Below are 21,489 nucleotides of genomic sequence, written 5' to 3'. Positions count from 1 at the left end.
AGGGCAAGATGGGTTTCTATGCCCCAGTACCTTTATATCTTATTTCCCAGTTGCATGTAAAAAAACAATTTTTAAAAATTTGTTTTTAAAAACTTTGAGTTCCAGATTTTTTTCCCTTCTTCCCTCCTCACCCACCCCCTCTGGGAAGATAAGTAATTCAATATAGATTGTACATGTGTAGTTACCCAAATCATTTCCATAGTAGTTATATTGTAAAAGACTATATTTCCCTCCATCCTATCCTGCCCCCACTTAATCTATTTTCTCCTTTGACCCTATCCTTTTTCAAAAATGTTTGCTTCTAACTACCCTCTCCCCCAATCTGCCCTCCCTTGTATCATCCCCTCTCTCATCCTCTACTCCCCCCCCCCCCATTTTCCTGTAGAGTAAGATACCCAATCGAGTGTGTATGTTATTCCCTCCTTAGGCCAAATTCAATGAGAATCAGGTTGTCCCATTCCCTTTCACCTTCCTGCTCTTCCCCTCCATTGTAACAGTTTTCTCTTGACTCTTTTATAGGAGATAATTTACCCAAATCTATTGTTCCCTTTCTTCTCTCAATAAATCTCTCTCATCTCTTAATTTTATTTTTTAGATATCATCAGCTCTCATAGTGTGCCCTCTATGTATACATGAACATACAAATGCCCACACTCACATATATATTTATATACACATATATCCTCATATATATACACACATATATATTCCCTTCAGCTATCCTCATGCTGAGAAAAGTCTTATGAGTTAAAATGATTGTTTTTCTATGTAGGAATGTAAATAGTTCAACTTTAATAAGTTCCTTATAATTTCTTTTTCTCATGCTTCTCTTGCTTCTTGTATATGAAAATCAGATTTTTCTGTTCAGCTCTGGTGTTTTCATCAAGAGTGCTTGAAAGTTCTCTATTCCACTGAATGACCATATTTTCCCCTGAAGCATTATACTCAATTTTGCTGGGCAGGTGATTCTTGGTTTTAGTCCTTAGCTCCTTTGACCTCCAGAATATCATATTCCAAGCCCTTTGATCCCTTAATGTAGAAGCTGCTAGGTCTTGTGTTATCTTGATTGTGTTTCTGCAGTACTCAAATTGTTTCTCCCTGACTGCTTGCAGTATTTTCTCCTTGACCTGGGAACTCTGAAATTTGGCTATAATATTCCTGGGAGTTTTCTTTTTGGGATCTTTTTCAAGAGGTGATGGGTGAATTCTTTCAATTTCTATTTTGCCCTCTGGTTCTAGAATATCAGGGCAATTTTGCTTGATAATTTCTTGAAAGATGGTGTCTAGACTCTTTTTGTGATCATGGCTATCAGTAGACCAAATAATTTTTAAATGATCTCTTCTGGATCTATTTTCCAGGTCAGTGGTTTTTCCAATGAGATATTTCACATTGCCTTCTATTTTTCCATTTGTTTGGATCTGTTTTATAGTATCTTGATATCTCATGAAGTCATTAGCTTCCAATTGTTCCAGTCTAATTTTAAAGAAGTTATTCTCTTCAGTGACTTTTCGAAATTCCTTTTCCATCTGGCAAATTCGGCTTTTTAAAGCATTCCTCTCCTCATTGGCTTTTTGGGCCTCTTTTGCCATTTGAGTTACTCTATTTTAAGGTGTTATTTTTGGGTCTCCTTTAGCATGCAGTTGACTTGCTTTTCATGATTTTCTTACATCATTCTCATTTCTCTTCCCAAGTTTTCCTCTGCTTCTCTTACTTGATTTTCAAAATCATTGTTGAGCTCCTCCATGGCCTGTAACCAATTCATCTTTTCCTTGGAGGCTTTTGATGCGGGAGTTATGACTTCAGTGTCTTCCTCCCACTCCATACCTTGATCCTTTTTGTCCCTAACAAAGGATTCTATTGCCTGTTCTTCCTCTGCTTGCTTGTATTGGCAGCCAATTACTTGACTTTTGAGCTCTTTGCCATGGTAGAACTCTGCTTCCAGAATGGAAAGAGCTATGTTCCAAATCACTGGGGTTTTTGCAGCTGCTGGAGCTATTAGATGGGTGCCCTTTCTACAGCCCCCACATGCTCTGGTTCACTGGTCACACACCCCACGACCACCACCCAAGACTGTGATCCAGATCCAAGAAGGTCAATGCAAGAGCGATTACCCCTCAGAATGGTCTCTTGGTCCCCCTACAGTCTGCAGGCCAGGAGCTCTGGAAGCATCCACGTGGCAGCAGCTGCAGCCACTGCATCTCCTCTGCTTCTCGCCCCAGGGGCAGCAGTCAGATCATGCTCCCCCTGTTCCAACAAAGTTTCACACTGACCTTTTACTTTGTCTTTGGCATTTGTGGATTGACAAGTCTGGAAACTGCCATAGCTGCTGGTGATTTACTCCCGTGAAGTCTGCTCCAGCCTCTGCTGGTTGGGGCTGCCCTGGGGCTAAAACCACAGCTCAGTCAGGACTGTACTAAGCTCCTAGCATCCTGTGATGGACCCTTCCTGCTGGCCTGCTGGGCTTCCTTCCACGGGAGATTTGTTTCTCTGACACTTTGTGGGTTCTGTAGCACTAAAGCTTGTTTAGAGTCATTTTTTACATGTATTGGAGGAAGTGGAATCTAGAGCCGTGTAGAAGTCCTGTTTTTGCTCCGCCATCTTGGCTCTGTCCCCCTAAGGCATTATTTTAACGTTCTTTGGAGGGAAATGTTGAGAGAGTTCAACTGGGTTGTCTCTAATTCACCATTTTGGCTCCCTTCCTCTATCTTCAATTAGTTTTCCAAAGCAAAGTTGTAAAACTGGAATTGCCAAAGCAGGACATCATTTTCTATTGCAACTGAAGGTTTAGTCTGAAAAGTGCAAATTGGTTGCCTTTACTTGTGAAAGGAGGCCTTTTGAATGCAGCTCCCATCTTTCTTTGAGTTGGGAATATTATCTAGTAAGATTATGTCAAACCAGGAGAAGATGCCCTGTGGAGGATGGAATAAAATGGTAGCTTTGTGATTAGGGATTTCAACTTATTTGATTCCAGTCCATCCATCCTTGTGTTAGGCTTTTTCAAATATAGGATATGGGTATAGTGGAGGAAGCGATTTACCTTGGTGAGCATGAGGTATCTTGTCTTATTACATGGGCAGTCACGCAAAGCTGGTCCTAACAGCGTGCTCTGGCAGGAGCTGGAGCCAGGCCTGGACAGCCTTGATGCTTGACTTTGTGCTTAGAGATCCTTGCTTCCAAGGTGCTAGAGGAGAATGGGAATCATGAAGATGGGAGATGGAGCCCAAGGAGGAGATAGGCTTCCCCAGGTGGGAGGAGTGGGCCACAGGAAGCTGAGAGTAGTCAGTGCTATAGAAGAATTGAATGTGGGGAACACTGGGAACAGGTTTGGGAAGGGGGGTGCCTACAGAGGCTTCTTCCTATATGGGAGTTCTAACTCTGTTCCCCACTCTGATCTTCGGTTGCTGCCACAGGCGCTAGCCTTCCTCAAGAGATACAGAAGGCCAGCCTTTTGTGTGTGGTGCTGGGTGCTAGGCCTGCAAGGACAGTAGTGGAAGGAGGCCTTGGCTTCAGTGAGCAGGCATCCATTCCACCGGGTAGAGGCAGGGTGAGGAATGGCATGTTGACAGAGAGATATAGTGGAAGCACAGAGTAATTTTGGCCCAAGAAAGCATTCAGTCCATTGCCTTTAGAAGAGACTTCAGGTGGCAGGGGCACTTGAGCTTAGCTTTGATTAGACCTTAGGGGTTCCCAGGGGGCAGCTGGGTGGCACCATAATGCAGAGAGTGCTGGGCCTGGAGTCAGGAACACTCATCTTCCTGACTTCGAATCTGGACTCAGACACTTTCTAACTGTGTTACCTTGGGCAAGTCACTTCACCCTGGACCTCAGGGACCAAGAGGGTCAGACATGTGAGGAAGATCTGGGAGAGAAACTGGAAAAGGAAGGTTGGATTAAGTGAGGAGGAGTCTTGTGCTGTGGGAATTTGAGGATGGTGGTGGGAAGTTGAATTTCATTGTTCTGAAGGAGGTGTTGATTCTGGGCTTCTTGTGGAATCCCTGGAGATCAGAGGCCGCCTCCTGGCTTTGCAGAGGATCCAGTGAGCTTCACCCTTTGGCCTTAAGTTGGCCTAAAGCTCCTGCAACTTTGCTCACATCTGTGCTTGGTGTTTATAGCTGTGAAGTGGGGTCAGAGTCAGAGTAAGAGGCCCCAAGCAGAGTAGAGCATCTAACCCTCATTCTGATTGGACAGAACCAAAGCGGAATAGACACTGGCCTTCCTCGGGCAAGATGCAAAGGTAAAGTGACCCCAGACCTCTTTGCACCAGTTGGCAAGGTAAGAGCAAGGCCAGACTGTCACTGGGCACGTCTGCATCCCAGCCCCCACTGCTTAGCTCTGGTTCTGTCAAACCTTGGCAGGATTGGAGCTGCCCAGGCCCCTTGGCTGGTGCAGCACTTGGCATAGTTCAGAACATTAACATTAGTCCCTTCAACCTTGGGACCAGTGCTCTGTAACTCCCCAGAACTGAAACTGGAAAGGGCCAGATTGTAAGGATAAATACCACCTTTCTAGGCACTTTGAAAATGACCTTTCTCCCTTGTTCTCCCAAATAATCCTAGACTTCTGACTTGCTTCCCAGTGGCCTTTAGCTCTAAGCACTGAGCAGTTGCTGACAGTGTGTTGATTCAACAGAACTTTACCACTGATGAATGTGGGACTGCATATGTGTGTGCATATGCATGCACGTGCACGCATCAGATAAACCCTAGGCAGCATGAAGGAGAGAACCTTCCCATCTGAGCAGTGACCAGTGTTCCGGAGCTTGATGGAGGAGCCTGGACCTGAGCTGAGCCTTAAAGGAAGAGCCTAAGGCTTAGAGGCAAAGAGAAGGAGGGGAGGGTGGCCCAAGGTGGGGGGATGGCTTATGGGAATGCTTTGAGGAGGGGCCAGAGTAGATGGGGATGCTAGTAGCTTACTTTGGCTGGCCCATTCCTTGAAGAATGACCTTTATGCCCTCATCCTGCCCAAGCTGGAATTGGTACAATGTTTGGGCCTCCTTATACCTGCCATGCACCTTCCCATTGCCTCTGAGTCAGCTGCCGTTTGGGTTTACCTGAAGATTGCCAATCAGACACTAGGTGTTCATGGCACTGACCAGTATGGGGTCCTTGAGAGCACCATATATGAGAGTTTTCCATATATGGCCGTCTGTATGTTTTCTTCCTCCTCAATTCTTGGTCTGGCTTATTGGTCATCTGTGTGCAGTGTGTGCCCACCATGTGCCTGTGGATGCCCATAGAAACTGTAACTAGCCCTAAGCTAAGCAACATGCACTTGGCTTTGACCTCTTTATATTAGGAATGGTTTTTATAAACTTAAATTGGATATCAGTATAGCTAATTAAGTTTGCTTCAGAACTCCTTGGATTTAAGGGAGTGTCCAGACATAGGATTTCCCTTTCAGTCATTCCAAGTGCAAGTACAATGTTCATTTTTCATTCAACATGAATGGCTGTTGCTTCTTCTAGGTCAGGGGTTTTAAGCTGTGATCTGTGAACTTGTTTTTAAAAATACTGTAATGACTCTATTTCTGAATGGTTGGTTTGTAATCCTAGGTTTTTTATTTACTGCATTTAAATGCATGCATTTAAAAACATTGTTTGGTGTTCAACAGACTTCACAAGCTTGCCCAGGGGTCCACAATGTAGAAACGGTTAAGAGCTGTGCTCCAGATTGGTGCTGGTGGTATTCAGGGCTTCATGCAATCGGCACAGGGTCCTCTGGGGATGGGAGCATAATCAGTCGGGAGTCCTTCTTTGTCTTGCCCTCTGTGCAGGACAGCTTTTCCCTGACCCCAGTGATCTCCTTGTTGTCTGCTTGGATGGGTGGTGACTCCGAGGGGATCACTGAACCAAATTAACTCCATGGTCACATCTGGGATAAATGAACGCTTCCATTCTTGTCACATGTCACAAAAGAGGACCCCCCCCATTGGAGGAGGGCCTTGAAGCTGTCCTTTGTTCCATAGGACTAAAGGATGTTTGATAACTCCTACACACAACAGCTGAAGCAGCATCTCATGTTTTCTCTACTTCTTAGTTAGTTGTGTGCCTGTGAAGATGGGGTCTGGTGCAGACACTTGTGAGATGGTGATAATAATAACCAAGGTGGACACTTCTGTGGTGCTTTAAGGCTCTCTGGAACCTTTTACATACATCATCTCCTTTGTTCCTTATAAGAACGCCATAAGATGAGGATATGAAAGGGAAAGCAGTGGCCAGTGGCCATGCTACCTGTACTTTTCTCTTGTGTATAGTTGGGTTGGCCAAGACCATCCTCATAATTTCATAGAGATGACAAAGTAGGCCTATGGGTCAGTGGTTGCTGCTTTGGTCTGCTTTCCTTTGGGGGAGGAGGTAAAGTAAACCTATCTCTGAACTTTTCCATTATTTTTTTAATCATCCTCTCTGAGAGCTCTGAAAAATAGGCTTCTCCAAGACATTATTGTTGTGTTTCAAGCATTGACTTCTGCATATAATTTTGTCAGGTCTAGCCACTCAGGAATTCCCAAGAGCCTTTGTTCCTGCTTCCTCCCTGTACAACAGATATAGGTATGGAGAGTGGTAGAGGTCACATACTCGTGTGTGTGTGTGTGTGTGTGTGTGTGTGTGTGTGTGTGTGTGTGTAGGAAGCACTGGAGAATAACCTTACAAGCCTCTATTCTGTTCCACATCTCTTTGCCTCCTAGTTTCCCCCACTGATAGTCTTGAGGAGGCTCTCGTTTAGTTGTGTTTCTTGGCAAGTTCATTGCATTCTCTTCTCTCTCTGTCTCTTTCTTTCTCTTCTTCTCTTTTTTCCCCCTCTTTCTCTCTGCCTCTCTGTCTTTCTCTGTCACTCTGTGTCTCTCTGTCTTTCTCTGTCACTCTGTGTCTCTCTGTCTTTCTCTGTTGCTCTGTGTCTCTCTGTCTTTCTCTGTCACTCTGTGTCTCTCTGTCTTTCTCTGTCGCTCTGTGTCTCTCTGTCTCTTTCTTTCTGTGTCTGTCTCTCTGTCTCTCAACCTCAACTGCTTTTGCTGGTTTTTTTTTGGTGTGGTAATAATACCATTTCTTAATCTTCCATTAGCCTTTGTTTTTTTTTAATTAAATTTTGTGTTTATTTTTAGTTTATATCAATTCATTTACACAAGATTTTGAGTTACAAATTTTCTCCCTGTCTTTCCCCTACCCACCACCCCAAAACAGAGATCCCACTGAATACCCCCACCCAATCTGCTCTCTCCCATATCTTCCCCCATCCCCCCTCTGACTTTCCAGTAGGGCAAGATGGATCTCTGTACCCCAGTGCCTGTATATCTTATTTCCAAGTTGCATTTAAAAAATAATATATATATTTTAGAACATTTGATTTTAAAACTTTGATTTCCAGATTCTTTCCCTTCCTCCCTCGTCATCCACCCATACTGAGAAGATAGGCAATTCAATATAGGTTGTACATGTGTAGCTATGCAAAACATTTCAATAGTGAATATATTGTGAAAGACTGATTATATTTCCCTCCCTCCTATTCCACCTCCCACTTGTTCTATTCTCTACTTTGACCCTGCCCCTTTTCAAAAGTGGATGCTTCCAACTTCCCTCCCCCCCCCCAGCCCGTACCTTCCATCATCTCCTCTCTCATCCTCTTTCCCTTACTCTCTTCTAGGGTGAGATACCCTATTTAGTGTGTATGTCATTCCTTCCCTAAGCCAAATTCAATGAGAGTTAAGTTGACCCATTCCCTTTTGCCTTCCTGTTCTTCCCCTCCATTGTCACCATTTTCCCTTGCCTCTTTTATATAAGATAATTTATCCCATTCTGTCTCACCCCATCTCCTCTCATTATCTTCCTCTCTCACCTCTAAATTTCACCTTTTAAGTATCATTCCTTCCTGTTCAATTGGCCCTATGCCCTCTGTCTATGTATACCTGTACACATATACACACGTTCACATATGTATTCATATGCCCAGATACTCTCCTATATAGACATATATATATTTATATTCCCTTCAACTATTCTTATACTCATAAAAATTTTATAAATTACAATTATTGTTTTTCCATGTAGGAATGTTAATAGTTCAACTTTGATAAGTTCTTTATGGTTTCTTTTCCCTGTTTACCTTCTCATGCTTCTCTTGTTTCTTGTATCTGAATGTCATATTTTCTATTCGGCTCTGGTTTTTTCATCAAGAATGCTTAAAAGTCCTCTATTCTACTGAATAATCCTATTTTCCCCAAAAGCATAATACTCAGTTTTGCTGGGTAGGTGATTCTTTTTTTTTCTTTTTTAAACAATTGGGGTTAAGTAACTTGCTCAATGTTACACGGCCAGTTATTTCTGGGTGTGGTGCTAAGTATCAGAGCCCGGATTCGATCCCAGGTCATCCTGACTCTGGGGCTGGTGCTCTTACTCGTTGTGCTACCTGGCTGCCCCGGGTAGGTGATTCTTGGTTTTAATCCCAGCTCCTTTGACCTCCGGAATATCATATTCCAAGCCCTTTGGTCCCTCAGTGTAGAAGCTGCCAGATCCTGTGTTATCCTGATTGTGTTTCCACAATATTCAAATTGTTTCTTCCTGGCTGCTTGTAATATTATCTCTTTGATCTGGGAATTGTGGAACCTGGCTATAATATTCCTAGGAGTTTTCTTTTGGGGATCTTTTTCAGGAGGTGATCATTGGATTCTTTCAACCTCTATTTTGCCCTCTGGTTCTAAAACATCAGGGCAATTTAACTTGAGAATTTCTTGAAGGATGATTTCTAGGTCCTTTTTTTGATCATGGCTTTCAGGTAGTCCAAGAATTTTTAAATTGTCTCTCTTGGATCTATTTTCCAGGTCAGTGGTTTTTCCAGTGAGATATTTCACATTGCTTTCTATTTTTTCATTTGTTTGGATCTGTTCAATAGTATCTTGGTTTCTCATAAAGTCACTAGCTTCCATTTGCTCCAATCTAATTCTGAAGCAATGATTCTCTTCAGTGAGCTTTTGAGATTCTTTTTCCATCTGGCAAATTTGGTTTTTTAAGGCATTCTTCTCGTCCTTGGCTGTTAGAGCCTCTTTTGCCATTTGAGTTAGTCTATTTTTTAAGGTGTTATTGTCAGGTTGTTGACTCTGTTTTCATGATTTCCTTGCATCATTCTCATTTTTCTTCCCAATTTTTTTCCACTTCTCTTATTTGGTTTTCAAAATCCTTATTAAGCTTCTCTATGGCCTGTAAGCAGTTCATATTTTTCTGGGAAGCTTTTGGTGCAGGAGTTCTGACTTTGTTGTCTTCCTCCCATTCCATTCTTTGATCCTTTTTGTCCCCAGAAAAGAAGTCCAAAGTCAGACTGCTGTGCTTGCTTTGCTTCCTTTGCCTGCTCATGTTGCCACTCAGTTACTTGACTTTTGAGCTTTTTGCCACAGGAGAACTCTGCTACCAGAAAGGAGAGCTCTGTCCCAAATCTCTGGGGTTTTCACAGCTGCTGGAGCTATTATTTTTGGTGCCCTCTCAGAAGCCTCCATATGCTCTGGCAAGCTGATCACACACCCTAGGACCTCCACCCTAGACAACAATCCAGATCCAAGCAGGTTAAAGCAAGAGTGAATACTCCTCAGACTGGTTGCTTGGTCCCCCTACAATCTGCAGGCCAGGAGCTCTGAAGCAGCCAGAAACCACTTTCCTGAAGTCCCTCCAGCTGGGGTTGGTTGTGGCTGCCCTGAGGCTAAAACCTTGGAATTCACTAGTCTTTGGGGCTGGGCTTTGCTCCCAGCTTGATGCAGTGGACCCTTCCTGCTGGCCTGCTGGCCTGTCTTCAGTGGCTTTGTTTCTCTTTGTCACTTTGTGGGTTCTGTAGCCCTAAAATTTGTTTAGAGTCATTTTTAATAGGTATTTGAGGTGGTTATGGAGGGGGCATACGGAGTTTTCTTGCTTCTACCATCCTTTGCCATTTTATAAAAGACTTGGTAGACTTGCCTTTTTATTTTCTAGACTCACTGAGCCAGAGAGTCATGTTTCCCTGCTGCCCTTGGCTGCTATTTTTCTGCCTTTGGGCCCAGGAATACTGTTTGCCAGCTGAGGAGATTTTGGAGGTTGTTAAGCCTCCTCAACATGGCAACTGTTTTTCATTGGTTAACTGCCTCAAGAAATGGTGGGAGTCAGATGCCTTTACTTTGTTGATCTCTTGTTTTGGGCAGGCCCTAGGTGACTTTAGCTGGTTGCTTGTGTCTTCTCACCTTGATCTTTTCTTCTCATTTGTCCTTGATTTGGACTTTTGTTCTGTCCATTGACCCAGGCACAAACAGCTGATACTGTCAAAGTCACCGGTCACTTCTGGTCAAAAATAGAGTTAAGTAGCACTTCAGTTAGCTGTCCGATGAATGAAATGCCTGTTAAGAAGAGGAAGTAAATCAGTACAAATATATATATGGGACAAGGTAGGCAGGTAGGTGGGTGTTAGAGGTTGGGAAAATCAGGAAAGGCTTCTCACATAAGGTGATACCTGAGCTGCATATTGAAGAAGGGGTATCCTGGGAGGCCAAGGGATGTAGGGGAGAGCTTTCTAGGCCTGCAGAAGGCTGGCTATGTGACCCTGGGCAAATGGGGCTCTGGGTACCTCTCTAACACTAGAAGTTGCAGAGAAGGTGACAACCTTCATTGAGAAAATTCCACACCTGGAATTTTCTGTGCTAAGGAAAGCCGAGTGCCACAGAATTGACCCTTTCAAATTGTGGTACTGGAGAATACTTTTGAGAATCCCTTGGACAGCAAGGAGATTAAATCAGTCCATACTTAAAAAGAGATTAAATCAAGCTATTCACCAAAAGGTCAAATACTGGAGCTTAAGCTTAAATATTTGGACTCCATAGTGAGAAGACAGGACTCACTGGAAAAAACCTCTGATGTTGGGAAAGATTGAAGGCAAATGGAAAAGGGAATGACAGAGGATGAGATGGAAGCAATGAACATGAGCTTGGGCAGACTTTGGGAGATAAGGGAGGATAGAAGGGCCTGGCATGCTAGGGTTCATGGGGTCACAAAGAGTAGAACAGAACTGAACAAAATTAAATCTCATGTCCAGTTTCTAATCCCATTTAAATTCAAAATACTTTTTGGGCCCAAGATGTGATATATGTGCAGCACTTCATACACCTGAATGTGCTACCTTGTGTGTGTGTTTACCATTTTATGTCCCTGTATGTATATATAATATCCACAAATGTAAACTATTGATATGCCATGTTGATTGATGAAAATAAAAAGATACTGCCCTGTAGAGCTTTATTGGAAATTTCTCTTCCAGGCCTGTGTTTCCTAATTAGTTAGATGATGATACAACATGCCAAGGAAAGACACAAAGAGTTATTTTATTTATGAAACACCTTGAGGTTCTCAGTGCTTTCTGTCCCTTATCTCTCTGTGTCCAAATGTCTATACTTGTTTTCTCCGGGGTGAAAAAAACATACATGCTTTTCTGCCCCACATTGGGGATCACCAAGCTGTTCATGGCAACATTTTTTGGACGGGAGGAAGGGTACAGTTGTAAATTGAACATTGGCCTTTTCCTTTCAAGTGCCCTATTGAATTTATCTAGTGAATCAAACCACTTTTGTGTTTTACCCTTGACCCTGTTGTCCTCTTTAACTCTGGAGAGATCTAACCCTTCGTTGTGAATTGATTTGCCTACCGGGTGCTTGGGGCTTGAACTCCTTTGTGCTTAGATAATGAAACACTCCCAAAGGAGAACCCTGGAGAGCAGGGCCCTTGGTATGGGCTGAGCCTGTGTGTGTGTGTGGGGGGGGGGGGGGGGCTGGTGTGCTGCCCCTGGATTGGTCAGGAGCACTTGGCATTTTCTAAGATGCCATTCATTGCATTTTGCTATTCAGACAGCTTTGCAAATTTCCTTTGTTTGGCTCTTCTCCATTTTCTTAAGATGATTACCATGATATAACCCCACTTAGAAAAGAGTTTGAACCTTGGAACACAGAGGACAGATGCCTTCTGTCTCACTAGCCCCAGGAAGCAAGACCATTTGATAGTGTGGAATGAAGCCTTAACTGTTAGGGACCAAGATTGATCTTTTTCCTGGTAGGCCTTAGAGGCCTCTGGGAAACTTCAGTAGAGGCAGTGGTCCAGGCCCCTGTGGCTATTGGGCCATGCACTGGCTCTTCTGGTTGCATCTTTTTAAAAAGAACTGTCCTTACAACCTTCCCAGTTTCTGACCTATCCCTGGGGAAAAGCTCTTTCCTGGCAGAAGTGGCTGAGCCATTATCTTCTTGCTGGGAGAGCGGGAAGTTGGAGCTCCTTGCTAGGCAGGAGCCTAAGAGCAGTTGAGTTTATGGGCACTTTATAAAGTGAAAACAAAAAGGAATTTGTATAAAACCAACTGTTTCGTGAAGACTGAAGTTGTGATTTTGTCAACTTCACATATTTTGTAATTTCCTGGTAACTTTCATTTCCAGATGACTTTCTCCAATTTATTTGAGTTCTAGCAGCATACTGATTGATCATTTTTCTCCATATTGTCCTGCTCAGGGTTTTCTTCTTCAGATCATTCGGTCAGCTTTTATCTGGGAATGTGGTGGGGTAGAATGAGGGTGAGGGCTGACACTGACTCCACTGTTGGTGGAGTGGAGGAAACTCTGGCCTGGTGGTGCAAAGACTTCTAGGACTCCAGTCTCTACCTCCCATGTGCTGCTGGGTGGCCATGGTAATGTCTTTTCCTCTTTGAGGAGCTCATGTTTCCCTTCTGTGGAATAAAGGGCCGGGACTGGCTGGGCTGTGAGGCTTTTCCACTTCTGGCTTTCTCTTAATATAATCACATCTTGTGCATGTGGGTGGTGTCTTGGTGCCAAGGCCTCAACTGGGTGGGCTGGGGTGAGACTGAAAATAGAACTTTTCCACAATTGGAGCCATGCAGCAAACATTCAGCCTCCTGAAGGGGCTGGTAGTCTCAGGCAAAGACTGGGTGGTCTCTTGTTGGGGGAGGGCTGTAGAGGGGACTCTTCGTCATATCTGGGTTGGTCTAGGTGACCTCTGAGCTCTTGTCCAACGGGGATCCTGTGGTTGAAGTTGGTATTAGGGAGGAAAAAGCTGAGAACACTGCAAGTCTGATAATTTTAAAAGATTTTCCTGGTTGGCCCAAGCAAATGTGGGAGGGCACTCAAAAAAAAACAGTGTGAAAGCATAGATAATTGGTTTTGGTTCAACCTGTGTCTGCTACAATATACATGCTTAAGAAGAATAGGTAACTTAAGAAGAACCTGAAAAAATAGCTTTTGAATGAAATGGCATAGACATTGGGAGTCATTTTCCCCAGAAGCCAATTCAGCAGCCTCAGTTTGGGGAGCACTTGCATCAGTTGATAGAAGTCTTCTAGTACTTTTCTGTGTTCATCACACTGATCGTTTCTTATGGCATAATAATTATTCCATTACATTCATGTACCACAACCTCTTCACCCATTCATTGATCACTAGGAATCTACTTTGTTTCTACTTCTTTGTTGCCACTAAAAAATACTGACAGAAATATTTTGGGGAATATGGATCCTTTACTTTGGCCATTGACCTATTTGGGGCATATGCCTAGTGGTAGGATCTCTGGGCCAAAGGACAGGGTCATTTTAGTCCATTTTAGTCACTTTAATCCCAATAGAGATTTATTAAAAGTGTCAATTACTTGTAAGGCCCCGTGCTGTGCAAAGAAAAAACTAAAACACTGGCTGCACTCAAGGGACTTAGGATCTCTCTGGTGATGGATAAGCATGTGAAAGGTAGTTGAGAAGGAAGAAAACTCTGGTAACTAAAGGAGATAGGAATGTGTTTTCCTAGGACTCAACATGTGAACAAAGCCTTGAAGGAAGATAGGGATTTGAAGGGGTGGAAATGAGGAGAATGTGGAAGTGGGAGATGGGCTGTGGAGGTTAGTCATGATGCCAATTTGGCCTGTGAACCTGGGTTGTACGGTTGTTTTTTTTCTTATATTTTGATTAATTTATAAGAGAAAAATTTATTTTCATCACATGATAGGTTTCATGAGAATAATGTTGCTTAAGAACTGGAAACTGAGGGGATGCCCATCAATTGGGGAATGGCTGAACACATTGTGATATATGAATGTAATGGAATACTATTGTGCTGTAAGAAATGAGGAGCAGGTGGATTTCAGAAAAATCTGGAAAAACTTACATGAACTGATGCTGAGTGAGGTGAGCAGGACCAGAAGATTGTACACAGTAACAGAAACATTGTGTGATGACCAGCTTTGATAGACTTAGCTCTTCTCAGCAATGCAAGTTTCTAAGACAGCTCCAAAAGACTCATGATGGAAAATGCTTTCCACATTCAGAGAAAGAACCATGGAGTCTGAATGTAGATCAAAGCAGACTATTTTCACTTTCTTCTGTTGATTTTTGGTTTTTCCTTCTCATGGGTTTTTCCCTTTTGTTCTGATTCTTCATTTACAACACGACTAGTGTGGAAATATGCTTAATATGGTTGTACATGTATAGCCTGTATTAGATTGTGTGCCGTCTTGGGGAGGAGGAAAATTTGGAATCCACTTATAAAAGTGAATGTTGAAAACTAAAAATAAATTTTAAAAAAGAGAAAAGTTTGCTTTTTAGTTACATATTGTATAAATAAGATTGTAAGGGTAACATTGTGATCTTTTAAATTGGGTTAATTTTGATGTTCAGTTTTTTCTTTTTTTTCTGACAGGGCACTTGCCCGACGTGAGGTGATGGATTGTTCAGTCCATAGAGGTGAGCTGCTAGCTGCGCTCATTGAAAGGTAGGTTTCTGAATGCAGTTACGTTAGAAATGAGATAAAGGATTTATTAAGGACTCACTATATGCCAGGCACAATCTTTCTCCTCCTCCAGCCTTGTAGTTACGAGGGACTCGATAAAGATTTGCTGAAATGATTGGATAAAGGATACAAGTAAATAGTTGTGTGAGTGGTTGGACTAACATGGAGGGAGGTTGTGCTTAAAAATCTCCATCAAGATAATCCAGGTGTATCTTTTTCGGAGGCATGTGATGTTAATGAATGCCGACTCCTTCCAGGTTCCTAGCATGTGGGTGATTAGAGGCTTCAGAGAGCTCTGCCAGGAGAGTGCAGAGCTTTGTTTCATATTGTGCTGGTTATGCCATGGCCAGCCTGAGCCTTGCTTTTATCTCTAGAAAGAAAGGCCTCCAGGACATTGGGGAAATTGACTTTCTGGAAGATTGCTGAAACATGTGCAAGAAGGGCATCAGATCAGGACCTATCACTGGGCGGCAATATGATTGAATAGGGGGAATGGCCACACTGATGAGATCCCACATCCATCCAAGGCCATTTAGAGCTTGGCATCCCTGGCCAAGAATTAGACATTTCAGCAAAATTTTCTGTAAAGCAAGGCTGTCCCTAGTATGTGAGTTAAAAAACAACTCCCTAGAAAAAGCCTCATATATAAGTGGCGTGGAAATCCCCTTGGATGCCTCACCCTGATGTGGAAGAGACCATAGTTCCTCAAAAGATTATGAACAGTGCTCAAGCTCTGACTGTTTCTTAGGCTGGAAAGTCTTAGGGAGGGGTCTCAGGCCATGACTGACTGCATGACTTGTTCCTACAGAGCACCCTGGTGAAAATTGGAAAGACTCATTAGCTTGTTAGTATCAGGGTTACTGTAAGGTATGGTGTTTGGGGGCCAAAGTGATGCATGATGGGCACCTCCCCCCACAATGTGTTTTCAGGAGGCGCTTTTTAGACAGCAAAGGACTGAAATTGTCTTTTAAATATAAATGTGGGTGTGTCTGAGGGTGGGAGGTATCTTAATGTGTTTTGAATATTTAACAGGAATCTTTGAAAATGATGATACATGTATTATGCGAACACAAAGGGAAAGTTTTTAAGGTTTTACTGATATATTTTGTATTTTTACCTTGCCATAATTTCTCTCCCTTTCCAAGATCCATCTTATATGACAAATATTTTAAAGACAAAAATAAAGGGGGGAAATCAACATGGCTGATCATTTCATTAAAAAAGTCTGAAAATATGTAGCACACTTGGGGAACACCCAGTTGGGGGGGGTCTAATCATTGCTCTTCTTGGGCATCATTGGCGTTCTTTGTACTTTTTCCACCTTCACTTGGATTTTTCTCTATTTTCATTGTGGGAGTTACTGTGTACAGGGCTTTCTCGGCTGTGCTTATTGGATTCGGCATCAACTCATATAAGTCTGTACTTTTGTATTTATCAAACTCATTCTTTTTTCATTTTAAATATTTTATTTTCCCCAATTACATATAAAACTGTTATTAACATTCTTTTTTTAAGTTTCGAGTTCCCAATTTCTTATCCTTCCCTCCCTTCCTCCCTGAGATGGTAAGCAATCTGATATAGGTTATACATGTGTAATCATGTAAAACATTTCCATATTAGTCATTTTGTGAAAGAAAATTCAAATGAATCAAAAAAGTGAAAAATAGTATGCTTCTGTCTGCATCCAGACTTCAGTTCTTTCTCTGGAAGTAGATAGCATTTTTTATCATGTCTTGGAGCATTGTATGAATGAGAATAGCTAAGTCATTTACAGTTGTTCATCATATAGAGTTGCTGTTATTTTGTACAATGTTCACCAGGTTCTACTCAATTCATTTTGCATCTGTTCATGTTTTTCCAGTTTTTTCTGAAATCATCCTGCATGTCATTTCTTTTTTTTAATTTTAAAGTATTAATTTTATTTTTTCAAAATGCTTTATTAACTTCTGATTTACATCATTCATTTCCACCAGATTTTGAGTTACAAATTTTCTCCCCATTTTTCCCCTCCCCTCCCCCCCAAAATAGAAGCCCCACAGGATATGGCCTCCTCCAGTCTGCTTTCTTCAATATTTTCTCCCATACCCCTTTCGACTTTTCCAGTGAGTCTCTATGTCCCAGTGCCTGTATATCTTATTTCCCAATTACATGTAAAATAGTATTGATAATAATATATATACATACATACATACACACAGACACACACACATACATATATATATATATATATATATATACACACATACATATTTGAATATTTGATTTTAAAACTTTGAATTCCAGATTCATTCCCTCCCTCCCTTGTCACCCACCCTTACTGGGAAGATAAGCAGTTCAGTATAGGTTGAACATGTGTGGCTAATGCAAAACATTAACATAGTAGATATATTGTAAAAGACTGACTATATTTCCCTCCCTCCTGTCCCACCTCCCACTTGTTCTATTCTCTACTTTGATCCCTTCCCTTTTCAAAAGTGGGTGTTCCAACTTCCCTCCCCCCCCCAGCCTGCCCTCCCTTCCATCATCCCCCCCTCTCATCCCCTTCCCCGCCTACTCTTCCAGAGGGTCAGATACCCTATTTAGTGTGTACTTCATTCCCTCCTCAAGCCAAATTCAGTGGGAATAAGGTTGACCCATTCCCTTTTGCCTTCCTATTCTTCCCCTCCATTGTAAACATTTTCCCTTGCCTCTTCTGTATGAGATAGTTTACCCCATTCTGTCTCTCCCCATCTCCTCTCATTATATTCCTTTCTCACCTCTTAATTTCACCTTTTAAGTATCATCTCTTCCTCTTAAATTGGTCCTGTGCCTTCTATCTATGTATACCTGTAAACATATATACACACATTTACATATGCATTCATATGCCCATATACCCTCATATATATATATATTTCTATTCCCTTCAACTACTGAGAAAGGTTTCAGAAGTTACAGTTATTGTTTTTCCATGTAGGAATGTTAAAAGTTCAACTTTGATAAGTTCCTTATGATTTCTTTTCCCTGTTTACCTTCTCATGCTTCTCTTGCTTCTTGTATCTGAATGTCAAATTTTCTATTCTACTCTGGTTTTTTCAGCAAGAATGCTTGAAATTCCTCTATTTCACTGAATGACCATATTTTCCCCTGAAACATGATATTCGGTTTTGCTGGTTAGGTGACTCTTGGTTTTAATCCCAGCTCCTTTGACCTCCGGAATATCATATTCCAAGCCCTTCGATCCCTCAGTGTAGAAGCTGCCAGGTTCTGGGTTATCCTGATTGTGTTTCCACAATATTTAAATTGTTTCTTCCTGGCTGCTTGTAATATTCTCTCCTTAATCTGGGAATTCCAGGACCTGGCTATAATATTCCTAGGAGTTTTCTTTTTGGGATCTTTTCCAGGAGGTGATCGGTGGATTCTTTCAACCTCTATTTTGCCCTCTGGTTCTAAAACATCAGGGCAGTTTTCCTTGAGAACTTCCTGGAGGATGATTTCTAGGTTCTTAGTTTGGTCATGGCTTTCAGGTAGTCCAATAATTTTTAAATGATTTCTCCTGGATCTGTTTTCCAGGTCAGTGGTTTTTCCCATGAGATATTTCACATTGCCTTCCATTCTTTCATTTGTTTGGATCTGTTTAACAGCATCTTGATTTCTCATAAAGTCATTAGCTTCCATTTGCTCCAATCTAATTCTGAAGCAATGATTCTCCTCATTGAGCTTTTGAGATTGTTTTTCCATCTGGCAAATTCATCTTTTTAAGGCATTCTTCTCCTCATTGTCTTTTTGAGCCTCTTTTGCCAATTGAGTTAGTCTGTTTTTTAAGGTGTTATTTTCCTCAGTAAGGCTGTTGACTCTCATTTCGTAATTTTCTTGCATCGTTCTCATTTCTCTTCCCAATTTTTCCTCCACTTCTCTTCTCTGCTTCTTAAGGTCCTCTATGGCCTGTAACCAGCTTGTATTTTCCTTTGAAGCTTTTGGTGCAGGAGTTCTGACTTCACTGTCTTCCTTCTGTTCTATGCTTTGCTCCTTTTTGTCCTCAAAGTAGAAGTCTAATGTTGGAATCTTCTGTCTTTTTGTTTCCTTTGCCTAGTCATGTCGCCCCTCAGTCACTTGACCCCTGGGCTTTTTGCCACAGTAGGACTCTGCCACCAGACAGGGGAGCTTTCGTCCCAAATGCTGGGGTTTTCTCAGTTGCCGGAGGTATTAGATGGGTGCCCTCTTCGAGGTCTCCACACACTCTGACAAGCTGGACACACACCCCAGGACCTCCACCCTACACTGCAATCCAGATCCAAGCAGGTTAAAGCAAGAGCGATTACCCCTCAGACTGGTGCTTGGTCCCCCTACACTCTGCAGGCCAGGAGCTGAAGCTGCCACGAGGGGCTGGCTGGCTGTGCTGGCGTCTCAGCGGCTTTTTGCCCCGGGGGTAAAAGCCACACACTCCCACTTACTGGGTTCCAAAGTCCAGATTGCACTGACCTCTCACTTTGTCCTTTGCATCTATGTGTTGATAATTCTGGAAATGGCCACAGCTGCTGGTGATCTGGAGTCCCTCTGGCCGGCAGCTGGTCAGACCCGCCCTGGGGCTAAAACCTCTGGCTCACTCAGGCCTGGGCTCAGCTCCCAGGAGTGCTGTGCTGGCCGATTCCTGCCAGCCTGCTGGGCTCTCCTCAGCAGGAGGTTAGCTTCTCTGTGTCGTTTTGTGGATCCTGCAGCTCCAAAGTTTGTTCAGAGTCCCCTTTTTACATGGATTGGGGAAGGTGGAAGCTGGAGCAGTGGGGAGGTCCTGCTTCTACTCTGCCATCTTGGCTCTGCCCTCCCTGCATGTCATTTTTTACAGCACAATGGTACTACATTACAATCCTATACCACAACCGGTTCAACCATTCCCCAATTGATGGACATCTCCTCGATTTCCAATTCTTAGCCACCACAAAAAGAGTTGTTATAAATATTTTGTATGAATATACTCATTCTTTCTTATAGAAGGCTAAAATAGTCAATATAAGCCACATTTCTGCCTCATTTCTCCTTTTAAAATTGTTTCTTCTTTGACAGGAAGTGGGAAGTCTTCTCAAATGTTTGGAAACACTGAAAGCTATCAACATCATGACAGAATGCCTCAAGTCTCTAAAAAAGAAATGTAAATTAGAACAACTCTGTGGCTTCAGCTTACTCTCATAAGATTGAGAAAGTTGAAAAAGAATGCAAATGGTAAATGTTGGAGGGAGTGTGCAAAGATAGGTGTATAATGATACACTTTTGGTAGAGCCATGAATTTGTCCAACAGTTCTGAAAAGTGATTTGGAACTATGCTAAGAAATCTTTGAACTATGTATATCCTTTAACTCTGTGAAGCCACTGCTGGTGTATAACTCAAGAAGGGCAAAGATAGAGGAAAAGGTCTTATATATTAAAAATATTTCTAGCATCACTTTATTTTAGTAGCAAAGAATTGCAATCAAATGATATTCATTGATTGGGAAATAGTTGAACAAAGTGTGGGATATGAAAGCGATGGAATGTTATTATACTATTATTCCGTTACTTTCATGGATCACAATTTGTTTTCTTGTTCTTTAGTCATTGGACTTTTACTTTGTTTCTACTTCTTTGCTATCTCAAAAAGTACTGCCATAAATGTTTTTGTGTGTGGAGACTTTTTCCTTATCAGTGACCTTGGCATATAAGCTTAGTATCTTTGGGTCAAAGGGTATGGATGCTTTAGTCACTTTATTTGCAGAAGTCCAAATTGATTTCCAAAATGCTTGGTACAACCAACAGTTGGGACATGGTGCCAGGCCCTCAAGAAGACTGACTGGATGTGAGACTGAAGAAAACCAGCAAAGATTAGGGGGCTTGCCTGTCCACCTCTCTGTGGCATTCAGGAGGGTGACTGAATGGGGTCTTTTGTTCAGCACTTTCTTCCTGTGACCCTTTATAAATGAGTGTCGATGGATTTGTCGCCACTACATAAGCTTGTGGTCTCCTGTTTATCTTTGCTTAGGTCAAACTGGGACAATGAATCAGAAAGAAAATCTGAGGCTCAGAGATGCCTATAACGATGAGTTTCTCTAGGGCTGTTTACCCAGCAGCAGTAGGTAAACTCTGATCTGTTGTGTTTGGATAACTGGAGAGGGGAATGCAGACCCATGGCTTGGAGCCTGTGGCTCTGTAGAGTATCATTGTTATTTCATCCCAAAGTTCTGCAGGCTTCCCATTGCCCCTTGCCATGGTCCCTGCAGTGCTTCAGCTAGGGCAGCTTTCAGCCTAGCAGGGTAGCTGCCTTCCCACCCCCATACCCTCCCTGGGCAGAGTTCAGGCTCATCCCAAGGCATCCATCAATTGATTCAGCATTTTTTATAGGGTGTGGATGGGGGTGGTGTTTAACAGAGAAGTCCCGGTGAAGTACAAAGTCCCACCAGCTCCGACACAGAGTGCTTGGGAATCACAAGGAGACACTGAAAGCTTAAGGGCTGGGCTCAGGTTCACACAGCCAGGAATGTTAGAGGCAGCTTTCTTTGAACTGAGAGCTTCCTGACTCTATTTCGCATTGTCTATCTGCAGTCTAGGCGGCTCAGTGGGTAGAGGGCCAGGCCTGGAGTCAGGAAGATCTGCATTCCAATCTGGTCACAGACACCCTGGGCAGGTCACTTCACCTCTGTTTGCCTCAGTTTCCTCATCTGTAAAATGAGAAGAAGAAGAACACCCACCTCCCAGGGTTGTTGTGAGGTTGGAATG

The 21,489-nt window shown here is 42.6% G+C and overlaps 1 protein-coding gene across 6 annotated transcripts in view; it reads left to right on the top strand.

Annotated features, from left to right (window-relative positions):
• Positions 1 to 21,489, top strand: part of KLHL13 (kelch like family member 13) — a 159,019-nt gene that overhangs the window by 45,165 nt on the left and 92,365 nt on the right. For 4 of the 6 annotated variants that reach the window (XM_069065221.1, XM_069065219.1, XM_069065220.1 and 1 more), the window contains one exon: positions 14,677 to 14,748. The exons of the other annotated variants lie outside the window; for them this stretch is intronic. In XM_069065221.1, coding sequence (XP_068921322.1) covers positions 14,699 to 14,748 — 50 coding nt within the window. In that variant the 5' untranslated portion in view covers positions 14,677 to 14,698. Of the gene's footprint in view, positions 1 to 14,676; positions 14,749 to 21,489 lie in introns of those variants that run through there. 6 annotated transcript variants of the gene reach the window in all.

This window comes from Petaurus breviceps, unplaced genomic scaffold, assembly GCF_028583685.1.
Source record: "Petaurus breviceps papuanus isolate PSGF00001 unplaced genomic scaffold, PetGlider_PUasm1.0 90681, whole genome shotgun sequence".
Lineage (NCBI taxonomy): Eukaryota > Metazoa > Chordata > Mammalia > Diprotodontia > Petauridae > Petaurus > Petaurus breviceps.
Note: the sequence above shows the minus strand (reverse complement) of the source record. Positions and strands in the feature narration are given on the sequence as shown.